Genomic DNA, 13,681 nt, shown 5'->3' on the forward strand with positions numbered 1-13,681 from the left:
TCAGGCGACAGGCAGAAGTTTGGCACCAGGATAATGTCTGACGAAAGTCCGGCGATGTGCAGAAGTCTGGTGACGGGCGAAAGTTCGGCGTCGGGTAGAGGTATGACAAAAGTCTGACGACAGAAAAAAGTATGTCAATGTGTAGAAATCCGACGTCGGGTAGGAGTCTAGCGACAGACAGAAGTTCGATGTCGAGTAGAAGTCTAACGAAAGTCCAGCGACGGGCAGAAATCCGGCGAAGGGGGGAAGTTCGGCGTCGGGTAGAAGTCCGATGATAGCCTGACGATGGACACAAGTCTAGCGTCGGGTAGAAATTTAGTGTGGTATAATTTTGACGAAAGTCTGTAGGCAAGCATAAATCGGTGACAAGCAGAACTCCGGCGTCGGGTAGAAATCTGGCGACATACGGAAGTCTATCATTGGTCGGTGGCCGGGAGGTGGTTGAGGAGGAACTTGGTGGCAAGAGAAATCTTCCTTCTCTTCAGGCTTGGGCCCTTCTTCCTCCCTATGTGTCCCCCTCAATGAAGAATGGGAGGTCTATTTATAATTTTATGAGAGAGTTGCATGACCAAAAAATAAGGATAAGCTCATAGGCATTTTGGGAGTTGTTCGAATAGACGGACGATGTTGAATCTCTTGATCGTGGACCGTTTATTTTGTTTTTGAACGTCTTAATGATATCAGAATTTGATGATCTCGGACTCGTTGGATTCATCTCATCAAGCCACTTGATTCGACTATAAGCATGTCATGTTTGGAATCTGTTTGGTAACCTAAATTATGGATTGAAACATTCCAAATGCGCTTCGGGTCTTTGATTTAGACTCATTTGAGCTATGATTGAGTTGAATAGGTGTCATTGGGTTTGTATTTTCAAGACGTTTAGTTTGATTGTAAGTTTGCTGAAATTTGAATTTTTATGATCTCCGATTTAATTTTTGAAGTTTACAACTAGATTTTACCTCGAGATTCATGCCCGAACATGATAATTTCTTTATATATATCTGGTATAAAGAAAAGAGATCATACTAATAAGTGTGAGATCTCATGGATCATAACTCCCGATAAGTTACAAAGGTTTCAAGCCATGTTGGATTACATATATAGGAGCCTTAATTGGTCGTAATGGATTTCCGTAATCCAGACTCAATCTTATCACCCGAGTATAAGTTAATTGAAAATTAAATGGTGTTAGATAATTAAAAATAACAAAGAAAATTTTATTTTCACAACATTAACATGAAAGCACAAATAATTGATTAGCATTATAGGTTTTAGAGTATTTAATGATGACTTGAATAAGTAAAGAAATGGGTTGGAGAAGTGAAAATCTAAGATTGTAAATTTGTTTTGAGGATGATGTGACATTGATATTGTTAGCGCCACAACATTGAGCTCTCAAAAAAATAAAGAAAAAATATGGTACACTGTGGTGCTAGGGGTCATTGTCATGGCGTCGAGTCATCCAATGGTAAGATTATGGGAGAATCTGAAAGATTATTTGAGAGTGCAATGACCCTAGGAAGCTGAGCGGTGTGGCACTAGGTCAAGTTAATGGTTTATAATTTCAATTCTAGTGTTTTTATAAAAATATATGCTTGAAAAGATTTTTTTCTTAGGTTTGGGGAAAGAGTGTCATTGTGTAACTTTTTTGTATATTATTCTGCATACAATTATGGACAAGTTGACAATAATAAAATAATTTTTCACCGACTAGTTTTTCCTTATGAATATCTGATAACTCCGTATAAATGTACCAATTTTGAACCTGTGCAATTGATAACATATAATGAATCGGCTTTTTATGTAGTCATTGTGAATTTAATAATATTATGGTGGTAACTGAAATTTGGAGGATTTGGTAAAACTATATAAGTTGCATGCATTCTTTTTAATTCATTAGTTTTACATTGTAAGTGCAACATTATTCATTTCATCGCATTTTAGGGCTCTATTATAAACATGAAGCTGTATTGTAAATTTTATCTTTGAGCCCAATAAATATACATAATGTTCTATTTTGACATCTAAATTGACTCCGCAATTGGAACACTCTGCTCTGCGCCTGTTTCAGTAGGTGAAAGTGGTAAATGGAAGCTAAGTGGGGATGAATACATGTGCATTTCTGCATTCAGGTTATAATATAATTTAATCTGTTATAATAATAGAATAAAAAGATAAACTCTCTATTATTATGCATATTTTCAATTATCGGTTGTGTATTGAATCCAATTATGGAGAAAGTTTGGCCGACTATGTTTTGTACTGAGGACCTAATAAAAGTTCAAAATATGTTAAGCAAAGACAATGGCCCTATTGAATAATGAGTCCGTAAGGTATCATTTGTTGTAATAGTACTTCATAATTCCTTTAAATATTTTGTTGAATTCATTATATTCAGAACTATTAGATGAATGAAATTTTGCAGAAGGTTATTATTTATTCCGAATGCATGATATTATTATTTTTTATTTTTTGATGACAAGATACAATACAAGAAATATATGCATTACTAATAGAAGTTTTGGTTAAGAAGACCTCTTAAATTATTGATGAAATACTGTTGGAAATTACCAACGAAAATTCTGCCCATAATTCAGGAGGAACTTTTATGCCAAAAATTTTGTTGGTAATTTAGCATCCTGACAAAATTTTCAAAAGTTTTTTTTGTCATAATTGTTATTTTATTTCGGAAAGAAAAGTTTGTGGAAAATTCTACTAAAAGTAGTCCCAAATCTATTTAAGATCATTTTTTGAAGGTTTATATCCATTTCTTCGATATTTAAAAGGTAAAACTTCACCTCTTTAATATTTTCATTATTTATTTATTTTATTAATTAAATTATGTTAAATATGAGTTATACTTATTTTTATGATTTTCTTTTTCTATGAAGAATGACCATAGAATTTTTTCTATGCAAATGGTGAGCTACATTTATAAGTGGGAAACTCAAAAAAGCTGAACCTTCCTTCTTTTTTTTTTTTTTTGTGATCACCCTTTTCTATTTACATTTGTATGCGGATTTATGATGTAATGATGATATAATATTTTCCGGGCATTTCAGTGTCTTTGCATTAATGAGTTCAAACTTTGCCTACATCATAATATGTCTCATCCTGTGTTCTTGGAGGTGAGCTGAAAAAAAAAAAAATAAAGTTAAGTCCTTTGTCGTGGCTTTCTATACAAGGCCCTCATTGAGCATATTGATTGTTGGAACTACTTCTAGGTAGGGGTGCAAACGAGTCGAGTCGAGCTCGAGCCAGGGGGTGTTCGAGTCGAGCTCGACTGCCAAATACTGAGCTCGATCTCGAGCTCGAGCTCGACTCGTCTCAGGAAACGAGTCGAGTCGCTCGTCGAGCGGATCTCGTACGCAAATCCGGCCTCGGTTCCGCCCGCTCCCGCGCCCGGCCTCGGTTCTACCCGATCCCGCTCCCGCGCCCGGCCTCGGTTCTGCCTGATCCCGCTCCCGCCGTCCCGCGGCCAACCTCGGTTCCGCGCCAGATCCCGCCCGCTCCTGCAGACGCGACGCAACACGCTCGACCCTAGCCAACGAGCCGATCAACCCAGTGTCCGAGCTCGAGCTCGTTTAGCATTCGAGGTGTCTAATCCGTTGTCTTTCTGCATTGCAGTGCCTATTAAAAAATTGGTTCATTTTTTTTATATCAACCTTTTCTCATAAGTTGTGTAGTTATATAAACTGGTCATCCTTATAATATGATAGAGAGTGCTTATTTATATTAATAGACTTAACATTCCATACCCTGAAATCTATCACTACAGGAAATTCATGAATTACCGGCGGTAACGACTGGCTGTTCTGTGACCGCCAGTAATCACGACAATTTAACCCGCGGTTTGGCCGCTGGTAAATACCGGCGGTCTAACCGGTGGTTTTTTAAACAACCGCAGCCGGAATTAGCGGCAGTTAAATAACCGACGGTTATTTTGCCGGCAGTAATTATTACTGTCACGTTACCGGCGGTTCAAACCGCCGGTATTAAGTGATTTTATTCCGGCGGCCCTAACCGCCGGAACTCCGCCAAAAAAAGCCCTAAAATAACACATCCCTAGCCTTCCATTTCATTTGCTTGCAACTTCTTCTCTCTCCCTTCTAACAGTCGCTCTGTCTCTGCAGCCGTCTCGCGCGATCGAGACACTCCTCCGGCCACCGACAAGCCCCCTCCGGTCGAAGATCTCGACCCTGCTCCGGCATCAAAGCAAGGTCGAGGATCTCGCTAACTCCTTCGTGAATCCGTCGTCGTCCGCGTAGGTTTGTGTTTTATTTTTTATTTATTTGTTTTCAAATCGATATTAGCTTCATGGACTGAATGGAGTATATGTGTTAAAAATGAGGGGTTTAAGATGAGGCTCAATTTGGAGGTTGGTTTTAGTTAGAGTATGTGTTGAAAAAACATTCATAACACTCATCTCATACATAATGAACCTACACCTCTTGTCATTACACATAATACAATTAATAAATATATAATTTCTTCTCTATATTTTTATTGTTCTCTTGGTTATGGTAAGGCATTCATCACACTAAGCAAAGGGCCATTTATAAACTCTAATTCTTAATTTAATAGTGAGGTATATGTAAAAAATTCTTCTAGAATATCCTCTAATAGATCTTAGTTTCTTTTAAAAATAGGATGTGACTATGCATTGATTCTATATATGATCTTTTTTGTGACATTTGAAAAGGATATTTTGAAACTCCCTTCAAAAGAAACATTATACATGTAGGTTGTACTAGAAGAAAATGTTGATTTAACAATAAACCTTTAGGATGAAGGGCTAGGGAATTGACTCTTAGATCGAGAGCGATAAATTTCTCTTTTTGTTTAATTAGCAAAGCATGATGAAACATTTTCTCTAAGATTTTGGGGATCGAATAATTTAACCTCATTCTTGAAGTTAGCCCTAAATCTAATGAAAATTTGTTCACCAACTGCTAATTATTATTAACAAGTTAATTATAGAAATTAGGTCTTTAAAGATGTTTAGATATTAAATAACCATCAAACTACCCTACATGAATATTTTACACGAGTTAGGATAAGACTTATTGATCCTAACTTAGTGGTATTCTTTTTTTATCTTTTCTTGAGGAATCTCTTATGATAAAATTTTGATTAATCTCATAATAACCACCCGATGGCTAAGAATGTGCTTATCCGATCAAGGTAGATCATTCAATCATATTAGAAATCAAATGAACCTTCATATGTTTATGTATATATGATTTGTCCTTAGTTTTTGTAGATTAGTGTGTGGTTGAAGGTAGTCAAACACTCTCTCTTCTAAGTTGAAATCTACAATGTTTATTATTTTATGTTCCTAATCATATTAGAAATCAACCCTTAACCACTCTCTCTACTATCGCTGGTTCTTGTTGCTAATTTAACACCCTCAGGATTTTGTAAATCTAGATTATAATGTCATGTTCGTGCCGTACCGTACAATACCATATCGGTGTATTAGTATCCTATATTTTTAAGAATTGATGTGTCCCATGTCCATAGTATATCATATCCGTGTCCTCATATCCGTATCGGTGCAACATAGCCAAAATCTTTTTTGACATTTGTAATAGGTTGTAGTCTTTCTTGACATTGTAGATTTACGAACAACATTTTTCATTCCCTTTGTCGAGTCTCGGTTGAATGAAGAATAAGTTTAACTCTTTATGGCTATTCATGATGGTTAAACATGAAGTAGTCTCGAAAGTATAGCATTTACCCTTGTTCAGGATGCATATCTTCTAGTAATTGATTTCATAACTATGTAGGGGGACAATTGCTTCAACGTCCAAATGACTATCCAATAAGAGAGATATTCGATGTATAACATATTGTTACCAGGTCGAAGAGAATTGACAAATGAATTTATACAAGGAGTTGAGACTTTCATTCAAGTTGCATCTCAACTGCCTTCCTTTAAGGTCGAAAAAATATTTAGATGCCCATATTCAAAGCATAAAAATCAAGCATTCCTAAAGCCCGATGATGTGAAGTTTATTACCGGGCTGTGAAAGATTTTTTTCCTGATAATCCTTATCCTAAAATTTTCTCTTCTACTAATATTGTTTTAATTCCTAAAAAATATTCTATCATCAACTGAAATGATTTTAGACTTATTAGTCTTTGTGTTTTTTTGAATAAACTTGTTTCTAAAATCATTTCTTCCATATTAGTGAACATTTTACCTAGAATTATCTCTTACAATCAAACAGGGTTTGTCAAAGGTAGGAGCATTTTTTATAATATTCTTTTAGTTCAAGAGATCGTCTATGATATCAATGCTAAGGTCAAATGGGGTAATCTCATTTTTAAACTTGATATTACTAAAGCCTATGTAATTTGAATTGGAATTTTTTATATAATGTGCTATCTGTTTTTGGTTAACTACGTTTTAGACAATCCTTCATCATGCTTATTAAGCATAGTATTGAAAATTATTATTTTTCTGTGATCCTTAATGATAGAAATCATGGTTTTTTAAATCTGATCATGGTCTAAGACAAGATGACTCCGTATCGTCTACTCTTTTTAATATTATTGTGGAATTTCTTTTTCAGGGGTCTGGAGGAGTTATATAAAAGGTATCCGACTCTATATTTCTGTACTATTAGTGACATACCTATTATATATCTTAGTTTTGTAGATGATTTTATAATATTTTTGAATGCTTCCATTAAAAATATTAAAGTTTTAATTCGATTTCTGTCTAATTTCAAGATATGAGTGGGTTGTCCATTAACAAGGATAAGAGTAGTTTCATTACTGCTAAGTCGGTGAATCGTGGTAGAATTATTACTATCAAAAAGATTTATGGTTTTAACTCAACCTTGCTGCCTATTAAATATTTGGGCAGTTCTCTTTTTAAGCGGAAAAAGAGAACTCAATTGTTTGAAAATATTTTCACGATGTTTCAAAGGAAACTTTTGAACTGCTCTTCTAATTTTTTTTCTTTTGGTGGTAGGTTGGTTCTGATTAAAAGTGTTTTAAAGTCGATTCCTAATTTTATTTTCCATACTTTGCAACCAACTTCTTCTACTTGTCTTAGAATGGAGAGAATGCTCAATTAATATTTATAGGGATCTAAAAACAATCATTCTTGTATTAATTGGGCTTCTTGGAAAAATGTTTGTTGGGTTTTTGATGAAGGGGCTTTAGGCTGCAAGAATATTTTGGACAATGTTTAAGCTTTTTTTCATAAATTATGGCTTTCCTTTAGAGCTAACAATAATTTGTGGGCCTAGTTTATGAATGTTGAATATTACAAAGATCTTCATCCTCTGATTTGCAATTACAAATCTATTTACTCTTGTTTGGAAAAGTCTTTGACACATCAAATAGGAGGCAAAACAATTTATTCAATGGGGTTTGGGGAAATGTGATGTTTCTTTATGGACAAACAATTGGTTGGGCACTTTTTCAATTGATAGCTATCTTAATACTCATACTATTCATAATATTAAGGTTCACACTTTTATTGAGAATGGCGCTTAGAATGTTAGTAAACTTTTGCAGGTTATCCCGGATGTTTTGATTGATAAGATTTTGCATAGTACGTTACAATTACAGTGTAAGGATAAAGTTTTGTTTAATTTATCATCTTCTGGTAACTTTAATCTAAAAAAAGGTTGGGACTTTATTAGAATTAAATGTGATTTTTCTCACATTTTTTCTAGTATTTGGCATAACATTATTCCTTTATCTTATTCTATTCTTGCTTGGAGATGTCTTAACGACTTCCTCAGTTGATACTTTACTTTGGAAAAAAGGGTTTACTTTTCCTTCTAAGTGCCAATGTTACTTTAATATTAAGAGTGTCAACCATGTTATTATTCATGGGGTCATTGCCCAAAAGGTTTGGTGCTATTTTTTTAATTAGCTAATAAAGGTAATAAGAATTCTAATTGTGATGTTTCATTCATTGTTAAGCATTGGGTGACTAGCACTAAAGATCACATCAACAATTTATTGTTGATTCTTATTATGTCGTACCTCTAGAAGGCTAGAAATAACTCCAAGCATAATGAGATTAAGATGGTTACAAACCAAATTATTGCCAATGTTAGAAACAAAATTCTTCACTTTTACTCTATCAATCTTATTACTGTAAAAAAATTCAGAACGGGCTTAATTTAGCCTTTCAGCTCGGCATTCCCATTGATGGTAGTCCGATAGCAAAAAATTGAGCGTATTGTGAGGTGGTTTAAACTATCAATCACCCCCCCCCCCCCTCTCATGTTAAGCTCAACTCTGATGGCTCGGTTGATACTTTTTTTGCGGGTATGGGTGGCATTATTCGCTATCACAATGGTGGGATTATAGCTACTTTTGCTAGTCCGCTTAATTTATGCACTGTGATTATTGCTGAGCTAATGGGTTTATCCCATGGGCTGGATATTTTTCATAGAATGGGGATTGAGCATGTGGCTATTGAGGTTGATGCTAATTTATTAATTCAGATCATTCATAATGAGGTGCCTGGTAATCCTCATGATTTCTATATCATTAGAAAAATTAAGCACTCTCTCTCTGCTCTTAACTTCTCTATTTCTTATATTTATCGAGAGGATAATGCTTGTGCAGATTGGTTGGCCAAATTTGGTTGTCACATTAATGATTTCTAAGAATTGGATGATTCTAATCTCCCTACTTTGCTGAGAGGATTGGTTAAGTTGGACAAATGTGGGCTTCCTTATATTCGTAATGGTTGAAGGCTCTTTATATGGGTTTATATCTTTTCTGTGTCTCCATTTTCTTCTTGTTGCTGCTGGTTTGATTCATGTTTCTCTATTTTTCTTGTTCGTGTTATTTACTATATATCTTTGACTCTATGCTTGTCGAGCCGGTAGCCTGTTTGGGGATTGGTGTGGTATGGTTTTATTTGATGGAAGCGGTGGAAATATCTTTCCGTTAACTATTTGTATTGATGTTAGGTGGATTGGTTTGTTAATTGTTATATGGATTTGGTTCTTTGGGTTCGTTGTTTCTCGTCTGGGTATTTTTATCACTTGTAACTTTGACCACCATGTGTGGACCTCTAGTTGCTAATTTTTGGTGTTTCTCAGGTCTATGTATCTCTGTTCTATCTTTTCGTTTTACATTCTAGAATGTTTGGTGGTTGTGGTGTGTGTTGTGAGTAGTAGCTGCTACAATTCTGGGAATTCTGGTGCTGTTATGCACTTGGTTGCTGTGATGTTTTTTATTTGTTTTCTTAGTTGGATTAAGTTGCTCCTTATTCTACCTGAGGTTGCAGCATTTACCTTCATTGGTACTAGAAGTATGGCCGACATTTGGTTTGCTACCTTATCTAATTTTGTTAATAACAACTGTTTGATTTTATATTATGATCATTACTAGTTTCATCCTCCTTGTAACTGTATCCCCATGTGTTGGAGATTATTTATTTTGCAGACTTGGAGGCTGGACGACTGTCTTGGCATTTTTTGAAGGAAGATCCCGTGTTCAAGGTTTTTTTCGTAGGTGTGGGTTAGCCTACTATTTTAACAGGAAGTTGGTGCTGATTGGTTTATTCTTGTTCTTCTTTTTTTGGGTGCTGACTACTTGCAGTCCTAGATTATTCTTAGGTATTTTTGTACTCTTACTATAACGAACCATCGGCTCTTAGGTTTTCTTTTGCTTTATTTTGTAGCTCCTGTGAGCATTAGTAAGCTTGAGCTTTCTTTTATGGACCTTGTAATCATTTTTTATATTAATGCGTATGCCCCTCCGTGGGTCCCCCCCCCCCCCCCCAACGGCCCCCCCCCCCCCCTCACAAAAAGCTACTTATATTAAAAAATAACTTCTATAACCATTGATATTTGAAAAAACATTTAATATATGTAAGTCAAATTGAGTTTAGATACTATCACATTTGACTTTTCTAGAAATTATAGATCAGAATTAGCCCAAGTTCAAGTTCCTCCCATCATTTCTCAGCTTCTAGATTCCAGATTATTAATTAGAGAAATTCATCATTTTCTAGAACCAAATATTCCCTATAAAAATAAGTAGTACATAAAATAATCAGAGAATAATTTCTTTTATTATCTCAATGTTGTTATTTGTGTAATAGAATAAAATGATGATTAAGATATGTAGATTTTGCTTTTAGGTTTTTGATGGATTTTAGGTGATAATTTTACACATTTTTTTTATTTGTCTTCTTCTTAAATAAGCAATCTTCTGTCAGCAATTTGCCAAAAATCATTTGAAAACATTTCTGAAAGAAATTTATTCCTCTGAAAATCATTTTCTGACACGTGTTTTATTGGCAAATATGCATGATTCCATCAAAAATTATAATTTTTGATGAAAACTCTAAGATTATGATGCATTTGTCCATCATAAATCACACATTTTCCTATAATGATGGATCTTATAGTGAATAATATAATTAGGGGTTGAGAAATCTATAGGAAAGGTAGGTTAAATTCTTCCCAAGGTCTTGGCCTCTTTGGGAGGTACAACTCCATGACTAATTTTTAATGTTGAGATGCATATTCTAGGTGCCTATTTACTATATTTGTATTGGGACTGATTGAGTGGTTTTAAGATACTATCTCATGGGCTAAATAGAGCTTTTCAGAATTACTTCAAGCAAAACAAATTCAACATTGATAATTGTGGTTAAAAGCAAACATGTGCATGAAGGATTTTATTTCCTTATATATGTTAAAAGTATTGAATTCAACTATTTATATAATAATAATAATAATACTAGGATTGTGATCCTTGTTTTGTCTAAACTAATATCTATCTTGTAATTATTTTTATTATTATTAGAGGTCCATGAACCTACAAGAATTAGACATTACCAATGGAAAAAAGCAACTTTCTAGAAATTTTAATTTCTGGTGATCATAATGGGTATGCAAAACTCAAAGATATCTAAGAGTCATGTAGGCTTAGAACTCCCAATGAAATCGATGCTATAATCCTTTGTTGCAATTACTCTGATGACGAAATGAAAATATATAATGTTGCAATTGATGCCAACTTCAAGAACTTTGCATTAAGGAGTCCATAGCTCCATCATCTTGCTTGCCATGGTAAAGCTTAGAATGTGATTTAGATTGTCCACATTATATCATAAAATTTGTTATAATTTCATATACAATTTTATATGCGCATTTTGTATGTATTCATGATATTATAATGAGTTTTGTAATATGATGTGTGCAATCTTATCATATTTCATGTTTTATCTCCATAACCAAAAAGATGGAGCTATGGACTTGTCACTTGTTGATGCAAGTCCTTGAATGGAGTAATATAACCATTTCTTCGAACATGAAACCATCCATTAATTATTTCAATTTAAATCTACATTAAGTGATACAATAATGACTAGTTAAATTTTTTATATTGCAAATTTTCTTTATTTATATGCGAAATATCCATATGCTTCATGCAAAGGAGTACTTGACAATGATAGATTTTTTTTCGTTAAATATTTTTCATTGAAATCCTTGATTTCTATTAAAATAATAATTGAGCTAAAACATGTTAATATTTCCTTACAATGATTTGTTTAGGTATTTCCTCACACAACACTTTTTCTATCAAAAAAAATCAAGTAATTTTGAGAGCATTTTCTCATTATTTTCATTATTGTTTTTCATTTCAGGTTGTTGTTTTTTATGCTATCTAACAACCGATCACAAAAAGACTCAACAATGATCTAAAATTATTAATATCATTTCTTGAAAACAAATATAAAAGAGGTAAGCAAATATTTAAATAAAAAAACAACTCAATATTACCAAATAAAATTTCCAATTGATATTAAAAATAAACTTCCAAAAGTATTCATATTACATTCTTAGCAAAGATTAAGATATTCAATTTATGAAATTGATGGGGTAAACCATATTGATGGAGGCCAATTAGTCCGTGAATAAGGGTGAAGGATATACTGAATGCGATCATTGGAAAGATCAAAAAGTCCAACATCACAATCAACATAACCGGGGAACATGTTGCTCGAATGATCGGCGAAATATATGCAGTTTGGTTTAATTCCGGTAGCAACCATGTGATGCAAAGAAAATGTCTGATTAAAACCCACAAAAAGGGAGTATTCCCCCAACTCGTTGACGGGGATCCATTGAGAGTGAGAAGAAGAAGAAGAAGAAGAAGAAGAAATAACAACAGCTGGCACAAACTTGAAAATAGAGATAGTCATTGTTCTCGCATTAAGGTGACTTTGAAGAGTAATATCAATCACCCTCTCTATTCTTAGAAGAGTTCCTGACAAAAAGGCAATATAGTACATATAATCAATGTTAAAGGAACGTTGGTATGGATTGGGCATATTCGGGCAGATTAATTCAACATTTTGTCCATTGAGGTCAAAAGCAAGCACAAGAGAAAAATTTGTGATTGCATAAAATCTTTGATCTTCTTTAAGATAGCAAACATCCTCAAATTGCTCCTCATCCATTGTGTTGTAAGGAGATAATGTTGGCCCGAGAACCCAAGTCGAATCTTCTAAACTTGCCAAAGCAAGCGCTTTTCTAATACCAAAGATAACAACAACAGTTCCAGAGGAGTCATTAGAGGAGACAATGATCTTATGAAAATATATATCACGAAATTCATCAGTCGTAAAGTCAAAGAAAATTTCATTGAAAGAAATCCTGATGTAGCTGTCAGGGGCATATTGTGGCTCAATCAAGGTGAAAAGGGATGGGAGCGATATTTCGGCCTTTGTGACAGGGTTGAAGAGACGAGGTTGTAGATCAATTTTGTCAAGGGTCACAAGCCATCCATCGTTGGAGCCCAAATAACGGCGGCCATAAGTGTGGCTACCAATGGAGGAGAAGCGACGATGGACGCTGAGGATAGCGTCTTCTCTTTCTATAGTAAGTTCATGGAAGGTGAGTGTGTCGGAGGCCTCTTCAATATCATTGGAAAGGAGCAACCATGGGGAGGGACAACATTGAAATCCAAGGAGTGCATAGTTATCAAGGGTGGAACTCCATGAGGTACAGACAACTGATAATCGAACTAAGTCTACAATGGACAAGTGCGATGCGATGCAACAAAGGAGATCTATGGGGAGATCAGACCATGCCATAATATTATTGTATTTGAGGTGGCCAATGTACGAAAGGAGCTACGGTGCCTTCCAACACTACCACACTCGGACTAAAAATAATAAGAGTTGGAATCAAATATGTAATCTTTGTTCAAGATATAAATATGTGGAATAAAATAAGTATTCGTGGCAAATATTAAAGTGCATTAATTTTTCTTCTCGTTTGTGCCTAATTAAATTGGCCAACTAGCATTATCCATACATAGAATAGGGTGCGAAATTAAAGTTGTAAAAAATTAAATTATCAAAAATTTTATATGCATTTTTAAATTAAAATTTATTTTTTATTGCATGTGGTTTATTAAGATATTGAATTTGTGTCAAAATTTAGCATTATTTTAAGATGTCTCGAAATGATTATTTTTAAATATATAAATTAGTGAAAGATGACAAAACATATATTATATGCGTTACAATAGACAGAGGTATTTATTTACAATAGTTATATTATTTTGTTATACAAAATGAATTTGTTGTTCTTAATAGCTCTTTCAATAGGTTGGAAATAATTTGTTTTTTAATAATATTATAAATTATCAAAATTTCTGTTTAATTTAGTTC

The 13,681-nt window shown here is 34.1% G+C and overlaps 1 protein-coding gene across 1 annotated transcript; it reads right to left on the reverse strand.

Moving 5' to 3' along the window:
* Nucleotides 1-11,866: 11,866 nt before the first annotated feature.
* LOC110095514 lies at nucleotides 11,867-13,099 on the reverse strand. Its single transcript, XM_020821098.2, has one exon. The coding sequence runs from the start codon at nucleotides 13,097-13,099 to the stop codon at nucleotides 11,867-11,869; it is 1,233 nt and encodes a 410-aa protein (XP_020676757.2).
* Between the last annotated feature and the right edge of the window lie 582 nt (nucleotides 13,100-13,681).

This window comes from Dendrobium catenatum, unplaced genomic scaffold (genome assembly GCF_001605985.2).
Source record: "Dendrobium catenatum unplaced genomic scaffold, ASM160598v2 original_scaffold_76759, whole genome shotgun sequence".
Taxonomy (NCBI): domain Eukaryota; kingdom Viridiplantae; phylum Streptophyta; class Magnoliopsida; order Asparagales; family Orchidaceae; genus Dendrobium; species Dendrobium catenatum.